Source organism: Periophthalmus magnuspinnatus, chromosome 23 (assembly GCF_009829125.3).
Source record: "Periophthalmus magnuspinnatus isolate fPerMag1 chromosome 23, fPerMag1.2.pri, whole genome shotgun sequence".
Lineage (NCBI taxonomy): Eukaryota > Metazoa > Chordata > Actinopteri > Gobiiformes > Gobiidae > Periophthalmus > Periophthalmus magnuspinnatus.
The window spans coordinates 7,977,230-7,994,546 of record NC_047148.1 but is presented as its reverse complement, the minus strand read 5'-3'; the positions used below and the strand labels follow the sequence as shown (position 1 = coordinate 7,994,546).

At 37.8% G+C, this 17,317-nt stretch overlaps 1 protein-coding gene across 1 annotated transcript in view; it reads left to right on the top strand.

Annotated features, from left to right (window-relative positions):
* Positions 1-4,840: 4,840 nt before the first annotated feature.
* LOC117391481 (anoctamin-4-like) overlaps positions 4,841-17,317 on the top strand; it is a 35,169-nt gene continuing 22,692 nt past the window's right edge. The window contains exons 1-3 of the mRNA XM_055231738.1: positions 4,841-5,123; positions 9,019-9,093; positions 12,706-12,921. Of these exons, the coding sequence (XP_055087713.1) occupies positions 4,904-5,123; positions 9,019-9,093; positions 12,706-12,921 (511 nt within the window). The 5' untranslated portion in view covers positions 4,841-4,903. The remainder of the gene's footprint in view (positions 5,124-9,018; positions 9,094-12,705; positions 12,922-17,317) is intronic.

Below are 17,317 nucleotides of genomic sequence, written 5' to 3'. Positions count from 1 at the left end.
ATGGGGTGTGTGTGTGAATGTTGGTAACGGTTGTAGGTTCCAATGGCTACTTGGCTTCCATCAGTCTGCCCCAGGGCAATGATCAAGGCATGGATTGTAAAGTAACTTTGGGCATCTGAAAAAGCGCTTTATAAGACTAAGGCACTTAATAATGCCATTGTTACAGGATGTGTGGAGGCTGGATAAAATCTTTTCCTTCAACAGATGTGTACCTATGAATGAATCACATAACTAACCACTACTCACGAACACATATGTAACTCACAAAATGAAGTATGTTACTGTGAATTGAAATTTAACCAAAACATTTTCATACAGCAGAAGGGCCCAGGCCCCAGACTACTGCAAACAGTCTGCACTGCGATTCACGTAAATCTGTTTTTCCACACACTTCTGTCCTTGTCCTAGCATAGAAATAATGAAGCATCTAAGGAAAGGTAATAGTCTTGGACAATATATCAGGATCCTAAAGTAGCTGGAAGGTTACTTTCACACAAGGTAATCCTGTCAATAGGAATTCCAGGTAAAGTATGGTAGAGAAAAAAGAGTAGAGCTTTGAAACATAGATGAGTATCTTCAAGTTTTTATTTCCAATGATGTGGCCATTTTTTTTTTAAAGAACTCAGCTCCATCTTTTTTTATTACAAATGGAAGAGAGAGATACCAGGAGTATTGAGGAGAAGTATAACCAGAAACTAAACCTTACAAATGGAGACACTAATGGACACTAATGGAGCAACCTGAATAAACTACAGCAATAACATTCCTGAAGTGGAATATCACGGGGGGCACAACCACAGAGGTATGAACAACAAAAAGCAAGCTGAATGAGTTGCTCTGAGGTGCCACGAGCACCAATAAATTGATGAAAAGATATGGAGAGAGATGGATAAGAAAGAGTATGTGGCATGTTATTACCTGGTATTACTCCCTGGGTGCTAAGCTTCCCTTAACTTGGATGCACAGAATTGCCCTTGACTATCTCTACTGTGTAACAAACTCATTAGTCTACAAAGTTTATATCATTGCTGCTTAAGTGGGCTGGTCTGTCAAACCCAGGACACCTTTTTTCTCAGTCTGCTCCAGGCTTGGCATTGGTTTGGCATGGATGTGGTGAGCCGATGTGTGTTGACTCACGTAGGCCAGATCAGAGCCAGCTCATCTAACGGGAGAGCAGAAGTAACACACTGTTCATACATAAGTCTGTACAGTGAGCAACAGTGGAAAAACGGCTACTTTCAAAATGCTGTCATCCGGTAACCATCCCAAGGTCTCAGTAAGGAGTCCATCAGGAGGGTTTTTCAATGCATTTGAATATGCATCAAGCATGGTACTAAGGTGTTTAAAGAAAAGACACAAGACCTTCCCAAATGATAAAGAATAATTACACTCAAAAAATGGAATAACCTTATTTAAGCATATCACCTCACCCTTTTCTATTTAAATATTTCATGTTATATTTAAATGCTCTCCATTTTAAGCCGTTGCTTTGTATCAACAAAAAATAGTTCAACAGAAAACAATTACTCATAAAGAGTATACAGGGTGTAACCCCCACCCATCCTGAGGAAAGAGGATGGGTGATTCTTGTTGACTCCATCTCTAATTCAAAGCTCTTTTTGTAAACTCCAGTGTTTGAACAAAGCATGTATTTATTTGGCTGTAGCTGGTGAGGTCCAGTTGTGGACGGCTCCCCCTGTCTCTCTCTCATTTAAATAAATGAGAAACATGATGCTCATGAGTTCAGTGTTTGGTAGTACCCTCAGCTTTTGTCTTTTTGCTCCAGCAGTGTAGAAAAAGTAGATAAAGCACACTCTACTCGTTTGATCATGTGTGGCCGTGGCATTTATAATTCCTAAATGTCATTTATTTTGCACAGAGCAGTGTTCTCAACATGACACATCTGAACAAAATCGATCTTAATATTGGAAATATTTTACAAATCTATAATCAGGAATTGTTTTTTATGTGCTCTGTTTCTTTTTCTTTTCATTTAATCCTCATTTTTACTAACAGAGTAACACTAAGCTGCAACCTCAAAAGAGAGAATCAAATTTACATACAAAGCAGACCTTGAATTTATTTTAGAAAATTTAGAAAATTTAGAAAAACTTATTTATACGTGATCATTTGATTTTTTTTATTTTTTTCAGCCGAACAGCCGATTGGTTAACTTGTATTTCCTATGAATGACACAACAATAGGTGATACCCACACTGACCTCTTATTCATTATTCCTGTGCGTCACTCCAGCCAATTTCAAATAATGCTCTCTTTGTCAAATCTTCTCTGTTGTCACAGTACAATTCTTATTTTTACATAAATCAGTAACAAACAATCATAACTATTCTTAGATTACTTTGATGATGAAATAATTCTGCAATAAGAGGACAGGTACTTTCTGTCACAAGTTGCAGTTTCAAAGCGTTGCATCAGTGTACCTTGTGCAAATGTAAACTCCTGCCCTCATTGGTGAACTCTGAATGCCCCTATTACAGATGCCTGTGTTTTTCACTGAAATAACGGTGATTCTGCAAAACTGAACAGGATGTGAAAGTAGAGCTCAATGAAAGTACCATAATGCACATACCTTATACATGGCTCTTGTATCAAAACAAAGGGGAAAAATAGTATAGACTCACATTTGACAACAATCACTCCTCAGTCATACTTGTAGCATCAGTAGGACCGTTAAGATTAATAATAGGCCATGTAATCATGATTATTCAGGTCACAATATAATCAAAATTAAGTGATTTCTATTCTATCTATACTCCAAAAAAGTACAATTAATGTAATGTAGCTGTTTATGTCACCCCAATGTTACTTATCATTCAGAAAGTTTGATTTCAGAAACCAGGTCACTACTGTTACATATTACATAGCAGAAATTAAATAAAATTAACAATTTCATTATTGTTTTGTCATGGGGTCAATAATTGTGAATAATTGTTAAATTGTGGTGTTTTTTCTCATAATAATCCTAATACTAAAATTTGATATTGTGACATCCCTAATTTAGAGGTTATTCGTAGGCCTATATTACAAAACTGAATACTGTTTTAAGGTACATGTCTCTAATGAGAACATATCACTTTACCTGGAATGTTCTACAGTATGTAATTAAACATATATATCTCCATGGAGACAAGCAGGTTACATATCATATATAATGCACCTTTACCCCAGAAATAAAAGTATTCTTCTACTTGACATGGTGATCTCTTTACATTATTTTGTAGGCCAATCTGCAAATCTAATAGCCAGTACCAGGATGTCCTTTGACAAAGTTGCCCTCAATTAGACTGTCTGAACCTCTCCTCCTTGGCCTCTTCATAGGCCCATTAAATCGACTATCTAGGTGAGTAATCTTCTTCATAAGACTGGTCAGTGATCTATGGGGTAGAGTAGGGTACATTACGGTGAGCGGGAATATGAAACAAAAGCATTTTACAAGAATGACTCAACTGATCACGTGCAGCACTGAGTCACACTTCAACACTGTACATGAAAAACAGCACTTTCAATTTTGCTGGTAAAACAAGGCCACAGCGCGCCCCCTAGTGATTCTCTGGTGTAGGCTACACGCAAATCCAGATGTGTGTTACTAAAGTGTTTCCCTCTGAAACTTAAGATTGCTCTGTTTCAAATTATTGTGTATTTTGCGGTAGATCATTGTCTCATCCGCTTATACAGTGAAGGATATGATTTGGCTGTAGCGAGGTAGGCACAAACAAACTCAATAACCTTTCATAACACGTTCAACTTTAAGGAAACTCTGCCATCTGCTGGACACATTGATAAATTACAATGCCGGGTAATTACAGGGGGTCTGTGTGGCACCCATGTCTTTAACTGACGCGTAGTATTCCCGCCTCGAGAGGACTCAGGGATGTCTAGCTGCATGCACCGACACTACACAGCCACTAGGGGGGCCCACACACTGGCTACCGTGCAAAGTATCTATAATGTAACAGCCCCAAGTTGTCTCAGGTTTATTGCTGCCAATACTATTATTTACATTGACCGGGTTTTGTGTTGTTGTCAGCAGCATGATGATTAAGCCTCACAACAAGAAAATCTCATCAATGGATCACTTTGGACCCTTCTGTGGAATCCGGGTGCATTGGTGTCCCTCATTAAGCTAACTGTGGTAGGCTGATCTTACTTTCATTGATATCTTAGGTACAGGTTGCGTTTATTCATAATGGGAAGTGTATAAAAACACATTAATAATCATAAAATATAGCAACACGGGCCTACAATTTGAAGCTACAAATTTTACTTAAAAAAAATAAAATAAAAATTATATATATAAATTATTTTTTTTTTTTTAAGGTGCACAGGTAACATGTTTTTTCTTTTTTTCTGGGGAGTCACCTTGTCTTTATAGAGATGTTAACTTATTGCTTTGCCTGTAATGGTCCACAACAGGGCGTCTTTCATTAATACAAATACTGTGTTTTTATTGTAAAACGTACCATGAAATACATGCATTAATGTTGTGAGTGGGGTATTAGTTCTCCACAGATCTGACCTGTAACTTGGCCTGGTTGCATCACCTGCTTGTCTAAATGGATATAGAGAAGTTCAGTGCCATACTGTGTAACATTAGAGGGAAAGCAATAACATCTCCATAAATGCAAGTAGGTGACGTACCATCTATCAAAAATGTTACATAGTGCACCTTTAATTTTCTTTTTTAGGCTATGTTTACTGTATCAATGAAGGACTGTTAGATTTGGGATGAATTGCAAATGAAAAATCAATTTTCTGAAAGACAATAAACTACAAATTACAAAAAGACAGACTGACACTGAGGGGTGGAGCTTGAGCCAGTGCTGTAGTTTGTAGCAGTGCTGTGCCGGTCGACTCAGATGGAGAGAGGGGCGAGCAGAGGAGGATGCTAGAGCACGATGCTGCAGCTGCCCCGGCACCCAGAGGAGCAGCCATGAGGATCCAGGCTTCAGGGCCAGAGCAGAGGAGGAAGAGTGGAGACAGCCCAGAGCGCAGCCCTCTCTTCTGTGTGCACTGTCAGGACGAGGGCCAGGCACTGTGTCCCGGGACGCCACAGAGGAGCCCACAGCGCACCCTCACTACCAGACTGTCCTCCGGGTCTGCAGGTTAGAGCTCTAAAAATCAATATGTACATTAGTTTAAATGACTTCACTTCTAAAATATGGGTGTTGGTTTAAGTATGGATAGTTGTCTGTCTGCAGGTCTTTTCTTTCTATCTGTCTTTATTTATTCATTTTAAAATGACCTGAAGAAAGATTAGATCCAGTAGTGGAGCGTTGATGACAAACTTAAAGTCATTCTTTAATACTGGTTATTTTAGTCATGTGATATTTACGTACAGACAGTAAAATTAGTGAGTTGTGTTGAGTAGTAGCACTAGGTCTGTCATGATAATTACTATAGTGACTAATCATTAAATATATGAAAGCTGGAACAATATATTTTGGGCCTCTATATTTATCGTGGGAGATTTTGGGTATTTCTGTTGTAATAAGATTTGAGCTGAGGAGGGTTGAATTAGTCCCTTTTCTGGCTAATTATTGGTACATTCTGCTATTTATTTGTTGCAGCTCATGTCTTTTAATGAAACAGTCAAACAATACGTCTCTGTAGCAATATATTATGCTTCAAAATTTGTTATCTTGACAAGTATAGTTAGCACTTAGACCACATCAAATGTCAAAAAGCAGAGAAGAGATGGTTTGTTTTGACATCTCTGGTTATCAAACTGTCTATCAAACTCATCAGTCACAACTCATGCGGTAATATTATGTTATAATATTCACACAGTTCAATATAGAAAATTAAACCAAACATCCCAACTTCAGTGATATAGGTGTATAACAGCCTCAAGGATTTCAAGCAATTAGCAGCTGATATTAATAATGACTTGCTTGGATTTATTGCATAATGCCTTTTATTCTTTTCATTCCTTTCAAAGCAAAGTCACACACTTCTTTCACTTTTCTGTAGTTCAAAGATAATAATTATTACACAGCTGCCCAGGGACTGGCAAAAAGTAAAACAAAACATGGCAGCCAATCTGCACCAAGCCTAACAATCTCTTTACCCACCATCATTCACCCACGCTTTCACACAAATGAGTGTGTTGCCCAAGGACTCAATAACAGTACTGATTACAAAACACTGGTATTCATTGCTTTAAATATGCAACAGTGATGTGACAAAAGTACACAATACAGTATAGCTAATCAAATGTTTGTTTATATAGAGCTCAGGGCATATTCTCTTGTATTAAATGTCACTTTGCATACTTTATTTATTGTTTCATTATTCTGCAAAAACACTCCTGTATGCAAGTCTATATCCAAATGACAAAATTCAGAATTTGTCCAGTTTTATTCCCAACTTAATTGATGGATGACTATTTTGGTCTTGTGTTTGGCCTTTGGTATTCTCTTGTGGAAAAGTTATTTGCCATTTGAAGTAAGACCATTATACTAGGACTGTAGGCGACTAAAACATTTCTTGGTTGACTAAGGACGCCCTGTCTGTCAGTCAATAAAAAGGGGTTACGGCAAAGGCTCTCAAAACTACACTCACAAAACTCCAACTGTATGGGAGGTCATGCAAATTTATTCAGAATAGCACTAGAGAACAAGCTATTTATCTGTAAAAAGGTAATTTAAACTCACTCAGCTAACTAACTCCATACCCCCTTTCAACAGTTATCCCATATAAATATATCCATAATCTAAATGAAATAATCGACTAATACAATTTTTGGTCAACTAAACAACTAAAAGATTTTTTTTAAATGCAGTAAAACCAGTCAACTAGTCAGTTAGACCTTGTTCTTTTATTGCTGTGTTGTGATTGTTTGAACATGAAACCTCATTATTTGCAATAACACAAAACCCCAGAGTGTTCGAATGGGGCTTGTATTTCTCTGTACAAAACTGCCTTCGCTTTCAGCCAAATCAACAGAAATCTCCTGCAGCAGTGAGTAGGCATTAATCACTGACAGTGTCTTTTTAGCTTCAGTTCAAACAGCTCCACGGTTTACAGATAAGAACCAACAAACAAGGGGAAAATGTACAATGTTTACAGCCATATGAGCCCTAAGTTAGTGCCATGTGCATAATTTATCACCAAGGTCATTCAGGCCAGTTTTAGTGCCGATCTAGGCATAAGCAAAGTGCCCATTAAAATTCAAAGGGTGACTGTAAATTTGGATTGAGTGAAATATTCAATCTATATCAGGTGCAGTAGCAGAACAATGGCTTTGATCTACAATCCATATCGGAAATATGGCCAGTGCTTTATTTGACAGCACAATGGTAATAATGGTGCACAATGGTAATAGCGTGGTAATGAAATAACATGCTAACAGGGAAAATGTGCATTTGTAGTTTTTATATTATTATCAAGAAAATACTAGCCATGTAATTTCCTCACACAAGTTTTAAGGTTACATTTAGGATCCATTGTATAACTATGAAATAAAGCACAATTACAGATTCTTCTTCTATTCTATTTTCTATGATTATGCAATCACCCTAAACACAGTTATAATAACATATTTCCACTGTACTACATTGTTGTTACCATGGTGTTTTACTGTGACTCTAATGTCTGATTAAATGATGCTCAAGATTAGTGTAATACTATATGACATATAGGCCTAGCTAATGTTCCAACCCGTTCGTGGCCAAATAGATGGATCAGTGAATTTCAGTACCAAAATACAAAATGGAAGTGAATACCTGTATGTGTCTGTCAGTGTATGCTTCTGTCTGTTATCCTTGTGATGATTTTTAAGATTCACTGCCCCAAGTAATACAGTATGACCCCAGCTCTATAGAATGCCAGGAAAATACACTCACACTAACTGTGGATATTGTCCTAGAGAGATCCACCGAAATTACTGGGCTTCATATTTTCCCATTCTAATGTTTGATTTGTGATTTCTACTTGTCTCTTTCATTAAAATGTGCAATAATATTTGACACACAATATCAATAATACATTTTACATTACAATTTTCACAGTCGTAAAGGAGCTGTGAGATCCCCTCATCAAATTAGTACTGTATCTGTGGATGGGGCTTGAGATATAAATGAACACAAATGAAGTGACTGGGGAGAGGAAAGTTGGGCATCTTTATAGCTACTAATAAATCAATGAGAAATTTTGAGGTAGTTGGCTGAATTCTGAAATTCTTCCCACCAGGCACTGTTTTGGTAAAGACAGCAATTTGTAGCACTGCGTTTGAATATTGCAAATGCAAACCAAGATCTGCAAGAGCACATTTACAAACCTCCCGTCTTCCTCCCTTTTTCCAACTTTGAGAAAGTTTTTGAACCAGGCCAAGCATTAATCTGACATGACTGCTCCAGAACCAGTTTTTACAGTTGGCCCCAATAACAAAGAGGAGCTGCAAGGTGCCCCACTCTGGAGCAATTATTAAAGGGGCGAGTGTCCTATGCACATGTAACACAGAGACATGAAGAGTCAGCATTTCTGTTGAGACGCTCCAACAGAAAGTACCGGTAAAAGTAATTATAATTAGTTATAGATGTTGTAGTTACCACTCAGCAACGTGCAAGGAGCAATATCAGTATGTTATGTAAATGTGGTATGACACCACCATGGTGTGAAAAGGTAAGCTAGAAAACCAACACAAACTAATATATTTAACATATAATTTTATTTGAGCAAAGTTAAAGATATGCCTTATATTTCTATTGCTCTTTACAAGCTTGTCTAAACTCTTAAAGCAATAAACGCATTATTCGTTCACTCCAGTCTGCTGGTAAGTAACATACATAGGCAATGTGGGTGAAGTGTCTTGTCACTTTATCACATTCTTATTGCGTGCCTGATAAAACTGTATTTGAATGTTGATGTTTTAATTATTGTGATCTTGCCTCTCATTCTGATCTATCCTTTAAGCTTACACTAAGCTGCTTTAGATTCAGATTACTTGTAACTTTGGACTAAAGCTGTATTCAGTTTAAATGTGTTTCCCTGTTTCAGACCGCGATCCAAGCAGTGGCAGCTACAATGCCTCCACCGGGACCTTCTACAGCTGCGTCAGTCAGATCACTATCGGTGAGTGACAAATGCTTCTGTGGTTTTGTTTAAACTCTAATAGAACAACAAAACAAAGTGACCGAGCAACTCTTGTCACACCCAAATCTATAAGCACTAACAGGGAAAGTCATGCAGCAGTGAATATACAAAGTTTTTCATGTATTTTCTGTGATAAGAGGGTAGAATCTAAAGAAAAATGAAATCTTTGTATTTGTAAATGTATATGCAACCCACATTCAAAAAGATACAATTCTGAAACAAGTAACTGTCTATAGTTATAACTGTCCAAGTTTGAAATGAACTAGCGAACCAAAAGTGAATGTCATGGTAGCAAGCAGGCATGTCAAAATTATGCATTCGTTATATAGCACTTTTTTAGATGCTTAAAGTCACGTTAAAATTTTGTGCATTATTCAGTCATCCCACACTCACTGGTGGTGAGCTACTGTAACCACAGCTGCCCCGGGGTAGAGTGATGGAAGCAAGGCTGCTAATCATAGACACACCACATTCATTCTAGGTGATGTGGGGGAAGTGTCTTGCCTAGACTAGAGGCACTGGTGCCGCAAAAGTTCCCATCATATTACTAAGCAGGCCCAGCCCTACTTAGCTTCAAAGATGCGGTGGTACTGCCATCTTGTCATAGCCTAATTGTAAGGACTAAAAATTAATAATCGTGACCACTTAAGAAGCAAAATCTGGTCATTTAATTAAATCTGGACTCCAGATAATGCTGTTTCTGTCACATTAACTTCAAGCGGATCACATAAAATAGAAGAATGGAAATATATAATGTGAATGAAAGAAAATTGCTGATGTATGGTTAGCTGATGTCCGTTATACGTAAAACCCTGACGTTTCTTCTCACAACAACAATAACAGTCAAATATGATATTGTTGCAAGGTCAGATACATCGACCCACAATCCAGTAAAATAAGACTGAATCTTGTGTGGTTACTGATACAACAAAACCTTATTCTGCTTTATGTCCATAGTGAAATTGAAAGGAAGGAAAAGTTTCAGTTTATAAATACTGATAGAAATACTAGGAGAAAACTATCTTGTGTCAAAGTTAAAAATCAAAAATCAAATAAAAAAATTTGTTGTGAACTTTGTCTCTACAAATATGAGCCAATATGTTTGTACAATATTGATTACAGGAACATTATTCATGCATTGATTTTCTGCTGTGTTAGACTTTTTCACTCTGTCTACAGTTGTTTGGGGAAAACAGGACTTTCCCACTTGTTCTCATTATTTTATTATTAGACCACATACATCCATGTGCCTATGGGGGCATGGTGCAGCGAATGGCCCAGATTGGTGCACCTGCTCTGGGATACTTACCTGTGGGAGCTAGGGGAGGGTATGGAGGTCCTGTAGTCTTTTGGGTCTCCCTCTCAGGAAGCTAGGCAGGCAGTATTTTCTGATTACTGTGACTGTATAGTGCTTATTACACAGTACACAGGACAAGGCTGCACACGTGGGGGTTTTAGAGGTCGTCTGGTTGCAGCTCAGGTGTAGATTTCCTCCTCTGTCCCTCAGGTGACTTTGAACGAGGTGATGAGGCTTGTAATGTGGTCCATAAAAATACAGAGTGTCAGCCATTTTGTTTGCTAATGATAAGTCTTCAGGATAAAGGCAAATGTAACATAAATATGAAATACTATATTTGTCATGCATGCTTTAGACCAATGTGCTCCAGTTGGCTTATCCAATGACAAAATCCCAGAATTAAGATTTAGTTTTTATCACCTATTAAATCTCTTTTTCAACTGAGGCTACAAGCTTTGGAGAACTCTGAAGATGTTATGTGTAGCTTGCCAGGTTTGAGGCTACTCCTCCATTACAATGTTTGATTGATATTAAAGGCTGTGCCCTGTCAGACTAGCATGCTTTTTTGTATACATTTGCATAAAGCCAAGTATCCTTTGGTTTTTTGCCATATAAGGCCAGAAGACACTTTTATACTAACTCTTCCAATTACTAAACAGGGCAGCAAAGAAGTTATACCAAACCCTAAAGTTTTTTGCTACATTCCCTGTGCGGTTGTTCTGCTGAGTTCATTCTCCTGAGAGCAAATTGAGTCTCCTCTGCCTCAGTCCCTGCAGGTGCTGACTGGATCATCATTTGGGGAGACCCAGCTCTCTGCTCAGCCCTCAGTGAAACCCTTTTATACGGTGTTTAATATATGAGCGTCATCTTTCTCCCTTTATTCTGCAGTGGGACGTCCCGCATGAGGAGGTGGGGCAGGTGTTCCTCTGCTCACATATTGATTGTGTTTGTTCAGTGCTGATGTAAGGCTCTGTGGGGTGGGTTCAGTAGCTGCTCTGGACTTTAAGACATGTCCATTGTGCTGTATATGTCCCCTAAAAAGTGTTTTAGTTGTTTGTTGCAGTTCAGCTAAAAAATCCACACTTAAAAACATGCTTAAGTTTAGAAGTGACCTTGGTATTAGGCTCAAAAATTACTATTTAAACAAAAGAAATGATTGCTGTGTTCTCAAAAAGGATGTTTTTCAGTAGCTGTGGCAAAGCCGACTCTAAGTATCTCTCTTCTACCTTGTTGGAAGCTGAGATTGCAATCGACTTATCCATGACTTTTTCTGTCAGTAATGAACAAATCTAAAGTTGTAAAAAACAAAAACAAATAACAAACAAAAAACTTAAAAACTTTTGCTTAAACACCAGTTGCTGATTCATTTTCTGGAGGAGGTAGCATGTCACCTACACGATTCCATGGAAACAGAAAGTTAAAACCATTCTTCAGAAAATTCTCCTTAGAGATAGATGTCATACTGTAGAAGATTATAGCCAAAGGAGACACACAGGAGAAGGTCCTAATCTAGGGTTTGAGTCAGGCTTGTGAATATGCAAGTCCGCTCACACTGAGGATGCATGTTTCCCACTTCTGTATTTACTGAATGACTAAATTTAAATACTGTATCTAGGTGTCAAAATAATTCAAAATGTATTTGTTAAGAAGTATCAGTTTTTCTATTCCAAAAATGATATATATATATAAAAAAATCACTGTTTTAACTGTTTTGAAATGAAGCTCTAAGTCTGTGTGAGGGGCCAGTCTTTGGTGCAGATGGTGATTTAAAGTCAGTTCTTATTGTGCAGTGAAACAGCAGTTTGTCCTGTGCAGTTCATTATCTGTTTTGGATCAATCCAATCCCTCACCAATAGACTGTTCAGAGACAACACATCACTGTTAATCAAAGTTACAATGGGATTTGCTCCAGAGAATATTCAATGCACATTTCAATATACATGTTACACACGCAATGTAATCATTTGATGTTCTGCAATGGGATCAACGTTGAGGTGAGGGTTTGGGCTACCACTAGAGGGAGACACAGTTGAGAGAATATTGCCAATAGTGAGACCCATTTCACTTAACTGGTCATTTCTTGGTCAGGTCTGGTTGGAACTACTGTGGAAATGGCGCAGTTCAGTTCAGGGCTTGGTTTAGCTTTGATGGTACTCAGAAAGCCAAATATTTTCTGAACTATGGTTTGCATTATCCCTGAACATTTTACAGTTCTATATATCCAAATTACTTAATAGAATAATGTTAATGGAGTAATGAGAATCAAGCTTTTATTTTTTTTTTGTGTGGTGCAGGGTTTGACCTCGGGGGGCAGGTGGCCATTGAGTTCTCCCACTGGAATAGCCCCCTGACAGAGAGCAGCGCTAACCTGCCCAGTCCCGACACAGCGCGCTCTGAAGGCTCTGCTCTCCCTGTCCTGAGCGAGAGACTGGAGGCTGTGTCCTGCCCTGCCTCTCTCTCTCTCACCCCCCTGTCCACCTCCAGCCAGGACACCATCTGTGACACCTCCAGTGAGTACACATATCTGCAAACTAGTACAACTGTGCCCTGTCACCATAAAAACATCTGTGTGATAGTGTTGTCACAGAAAATATCACTTAAAACCACTGTATGCCACTGACACAATAACCAGAAACTCAGGAGAACATTAAACACGTCATAAAGCATCATTTGCAATAAATAAATGTCAGAATAAAACACATGAGTAGTTAGTTCACTATCATTAATGAATAATAGATATCAATAATTTAATCCTTAATTTACAGTAAATATTGTGGCTTAAGTGCAACCAGGCCAACCACTTTTACATATGCATTCTTACAAAGCCAGTTTCTTGCCCAAAAAGACATCAGTATGGTAAACACCCTCAATATATGTAGTACCATTCCACTTCTATTGAGCATTTTAATCATCCTTATACACAGCACACATTCATCAGTGTATGCAGATACTGAAGGTAAGTATGCATCTGGGATTGAACTGCTAACCTTTGGGTTCATGGGAAAAAGCTACTTTGCTAGTAAAATATTACAGAATAAGAGGGTTTGCATTTGTACAAAGAAGAAAATATCTAATTGCCATTTTTCTGACAAGCATTGTGATTGCGATTAGTTGTGCAGTTTATGTTTGAATAATAGAATCCAGTACTGAAATGTGAACTGACAAACTAATACAAGAATGACATTCAAGACGTGTTTGTACTAATCTAAACTACAGGATTAGCAGTTTTTGCTCAGAATAAGACAGGATATTTTGTTGTCTGTGGAAGAAATGGTGGGACTGTACTTCAAAAATTGCAGCCTTTGTGACTTACTAATTGCGTTCATTCAGATTGCGATTTTGCTTCGATTGCAATTAATCTTGCAGCCCTCTAGTGAATACATGGGTAGAAAGGTGCAAAAACAGAAGACAAAGAAGAAAACAAGTGACCAGAGTTATCTGTGGGTTTCAGAATGATATCAATTAACAATTTAAAACCAAACATTTAATCTTTACGGCTGTTCTGTCACCTTCTGTCCAGTTTTACTAGGGATCATACTTGGACGACTGAGGGATTACACAGACATCCACATTGCGCAATTTGTTTAATTATATTTTTCCTTCTGAGACAAATAATTCTCAAATGTTTTCAAATTCTCAACATTCCTCACAGCATTGCCCCACGCCTCTGACCCTCAGTGCCAAAGTCTGCCGTCACTGCCTCCTGTCTGTGTTTGCAGCTACCGCAACACTACCCGCGGCTCCAATGCTCCTTTATTCTGATTGGCTCCTGTCAGACCAGCAAGCTTCCTGATTGGTCGACCTGGAGGACTGCACTGCACTCTTTCTCTCTCACTGTAAACATTCTGCTCATGCTTCTTTTTTCATACAGACTGGATTTGATTGTCATTTACTATCATTGATGTTTAGACATTTTGACAGATACAAGATGAGCTTAAAGAGGAGGGGAGAGGAGTAAGAGATGCAGGGATGTGTGGTGTTTATTTGTTATGATTTTGCAAGGTTATATTGGGTTAGGGGGCTATGCAGAAGCGGCAAAGCGTAGTTTAATAGCTTTTGCTCATTTGGAGATGGAACAAGCTGCAACCAGTCTCCTATTTGATGCGGTGAGTTTCCATTGACTTTGGTTATTTTTGTCATCACCTCACTCCACTCATCGCAGTGTCTGTGGAGCATTTGACCTTCACATAAGCACCTCTCTCTTGCTCATTTTCAGCTGTCTGCAGTCCATGAATATGTTTTTGTCATTCACTTCCCTGTGGTGCGATGTGGAGGAGGGAGAACTGGGTCATGTCTTTGGTGTGTGTCAAAGCACAAGGCACGAAATCACCCTCATCTCCAATAGGGACACACAGCAGCTCAGAGCCCTCGCACCAGCTAACAAATGGTGCCACATTACACATAATAATATGGATATGATTTATTATTTTGTGTGTATGGTTTTGTTAGACTACTAAACAAGTAGTCTAACATTTACATTTTTATTCTTAGAAAACAAAGTGATGAGTAAACAGTCAGCCCTAAACTTACTACGTGAAGATCTGATTCTTTGTAATACACCGAGGGCAAAGATACGGTAAAAGACAAAGCACACAATCACCTAATGGGAACACAATAATACAATATGCACAGTATTTTAAACCTTAAAAATATCTTACACTTTACAATGCACTTAACAGGCACCACATAACCTCTCAAAGCACTACACTGTAGTCCTTATTCACTACATACTCGGTGTTGGTAAGACACTTACGTAGCCACAGCTGCCTTGGGGTAGACTAATGGAAGTGAGGCTGTCAATCTGTACCATCTGGCACTCCAACCACCACTCATGCACACACTGCAGTAATAAACCTTTAAAGCCTTTTTAGGAGTTGGAATTATTGCTTAATTTATTGCTGTTTTCCTGATTACATTTGTCAAATGTTTTTATATATATTCTGGTAGGATATGTCAAATTCCCTAGTATTTTAAATGACAAATATTTTCCCATTTGGAATTTGTATTGAAAACACTTTGAATCGATTAAACAAGAAATATAACAACCACTGATTTGCCTCAAACTATTGCTTTGAGCCAAAGTCTTATTGAACTCTCTTATGAAACAACCCCATTCCCTTGGTAACACATTGTTAGTCCAACCCCCACAATTTCCGTCCTTTCTTTCTGCTCTGCAATTGTCACTGACTGCACTGACTTTTCGACTGACTGATTTGTGGAGTAGGTTTAATGTTATGGTGGGGCACTTTTGTTTGGTTCACTGAAAATTGACCTCCTGTTTCTTGTAAGTATAGACTGTACACATGTCTATGTTGTAGATTAGTATTGACACTATCTTTGATTCTTCCCACATTGCAGTCTTCAGGTTTTCTCTTGAGTGATGTGCTGGAGAAGTGAGTGGGTGACTCTTGAACAAAACTACATCTTACAAGAGCTGGGGCCAGTTATTATTCATTTTTTCCATCACTGATCCATATCTATAAAGGTTATAGTAGATAGTTGTTTGATGAAGGAATACGTTTTGTTTTTTCAAAATGCTAAACAAGGCTATTATTAAGTTACCTCTGATACTTGGTTGCGTTATGCTACCTCTGCAACCACTGCTGCCCTGACACTGACTTACAAAATGATGGCTGCCATTCTGCAACATAACCTATCGAAGGATTGGGCTGAGATGACAAAAATTATTCATATATTTTTTTCTCATCTATTGATCACAATTTCCATTAAATTGTATTTTGTCTTATTGCAAACATATTAATCTCCCTGAACATAAACAATAAATACTTTTAATCACTGCCCTTTAACAGAAATAAATAGTCAATTTCTGCCTTCAAAACTGTTCCAAACCACATGCTTTTACTAACTGAGGACTGGCTGTAGACCTTGCTTAAAAACACCCAAGCTGATCATTGACGATTAGAAATTAATCTTTATCTTGATCCAAATTTGATTATTTGCACAGATTGAACTGCCAATCTAGACAGCTATTCTAAAACCTGAGTCACTGTCGCCCCAGGGCTACTTATAAATATTTCATTTACACATTTAAAAATATTCAGTGTTGCAGCACTTACTGTGGTGTTACTTACAATGAAAATGTTTCTATTCAAACCAAAACATTAAAAAAATTGTTAAAGGCCAAGTATTCATTGCACAATATACAGCTCATAAAGAGGTGCCTGAATTTTGAATGAATCGATGTTTAATATTTTAGTGGGTGCAGTGGATAAAAGGAGCGTCATATTGAGGCTGACACATTTAGATCATATTACAATTCAACTCAATGCACAAAAAGATCTACAAACCTAAATACTATTGAATTTTGATATAAATACTATGTATTTATATCAAAATTCTTGTATTGTATTTGTATTGTATTTGTATTGTATTTGTATTGTATTTGTATTGTTTTCATTTACACATGTCCAGCTGAGGTCAACATGGATGTGGTTGTGGAATTATAGTAAACTAATAATAAACATTAATTCAAGATGATTGAATCTAATTGAACAATACCTTCAATATGAAGAAAATAATAATAATATTGTGAATAATAGTTTGAATATCTTCAATACACTGAAGGCATTGCCCCTGCCCTCTTCTCTAAACTGGAGTGTGCTGACAGTTACATATAAATGAGAACTCATATCTTTGAATTGTTTTCTGACACACGTGATATGGGAGGAACTGCAGTGAACATAGAGCCAGTCCACAGAGAGGTCGTATTTATAGAAGTCAGTTCTGTGTTTTAATGAGACTCCTTTGTGCTGCCGCTGAAACCAGGTCAACAGCGTGGTACTGAGCACTGCCGCTCAAACAGACGCACATTTTTGTTGATTTGTCAGAAATGTAGAGACTAATTCTTCAGTATTTTCTGTTTGTATTTGTCCAGATCGGATTGTT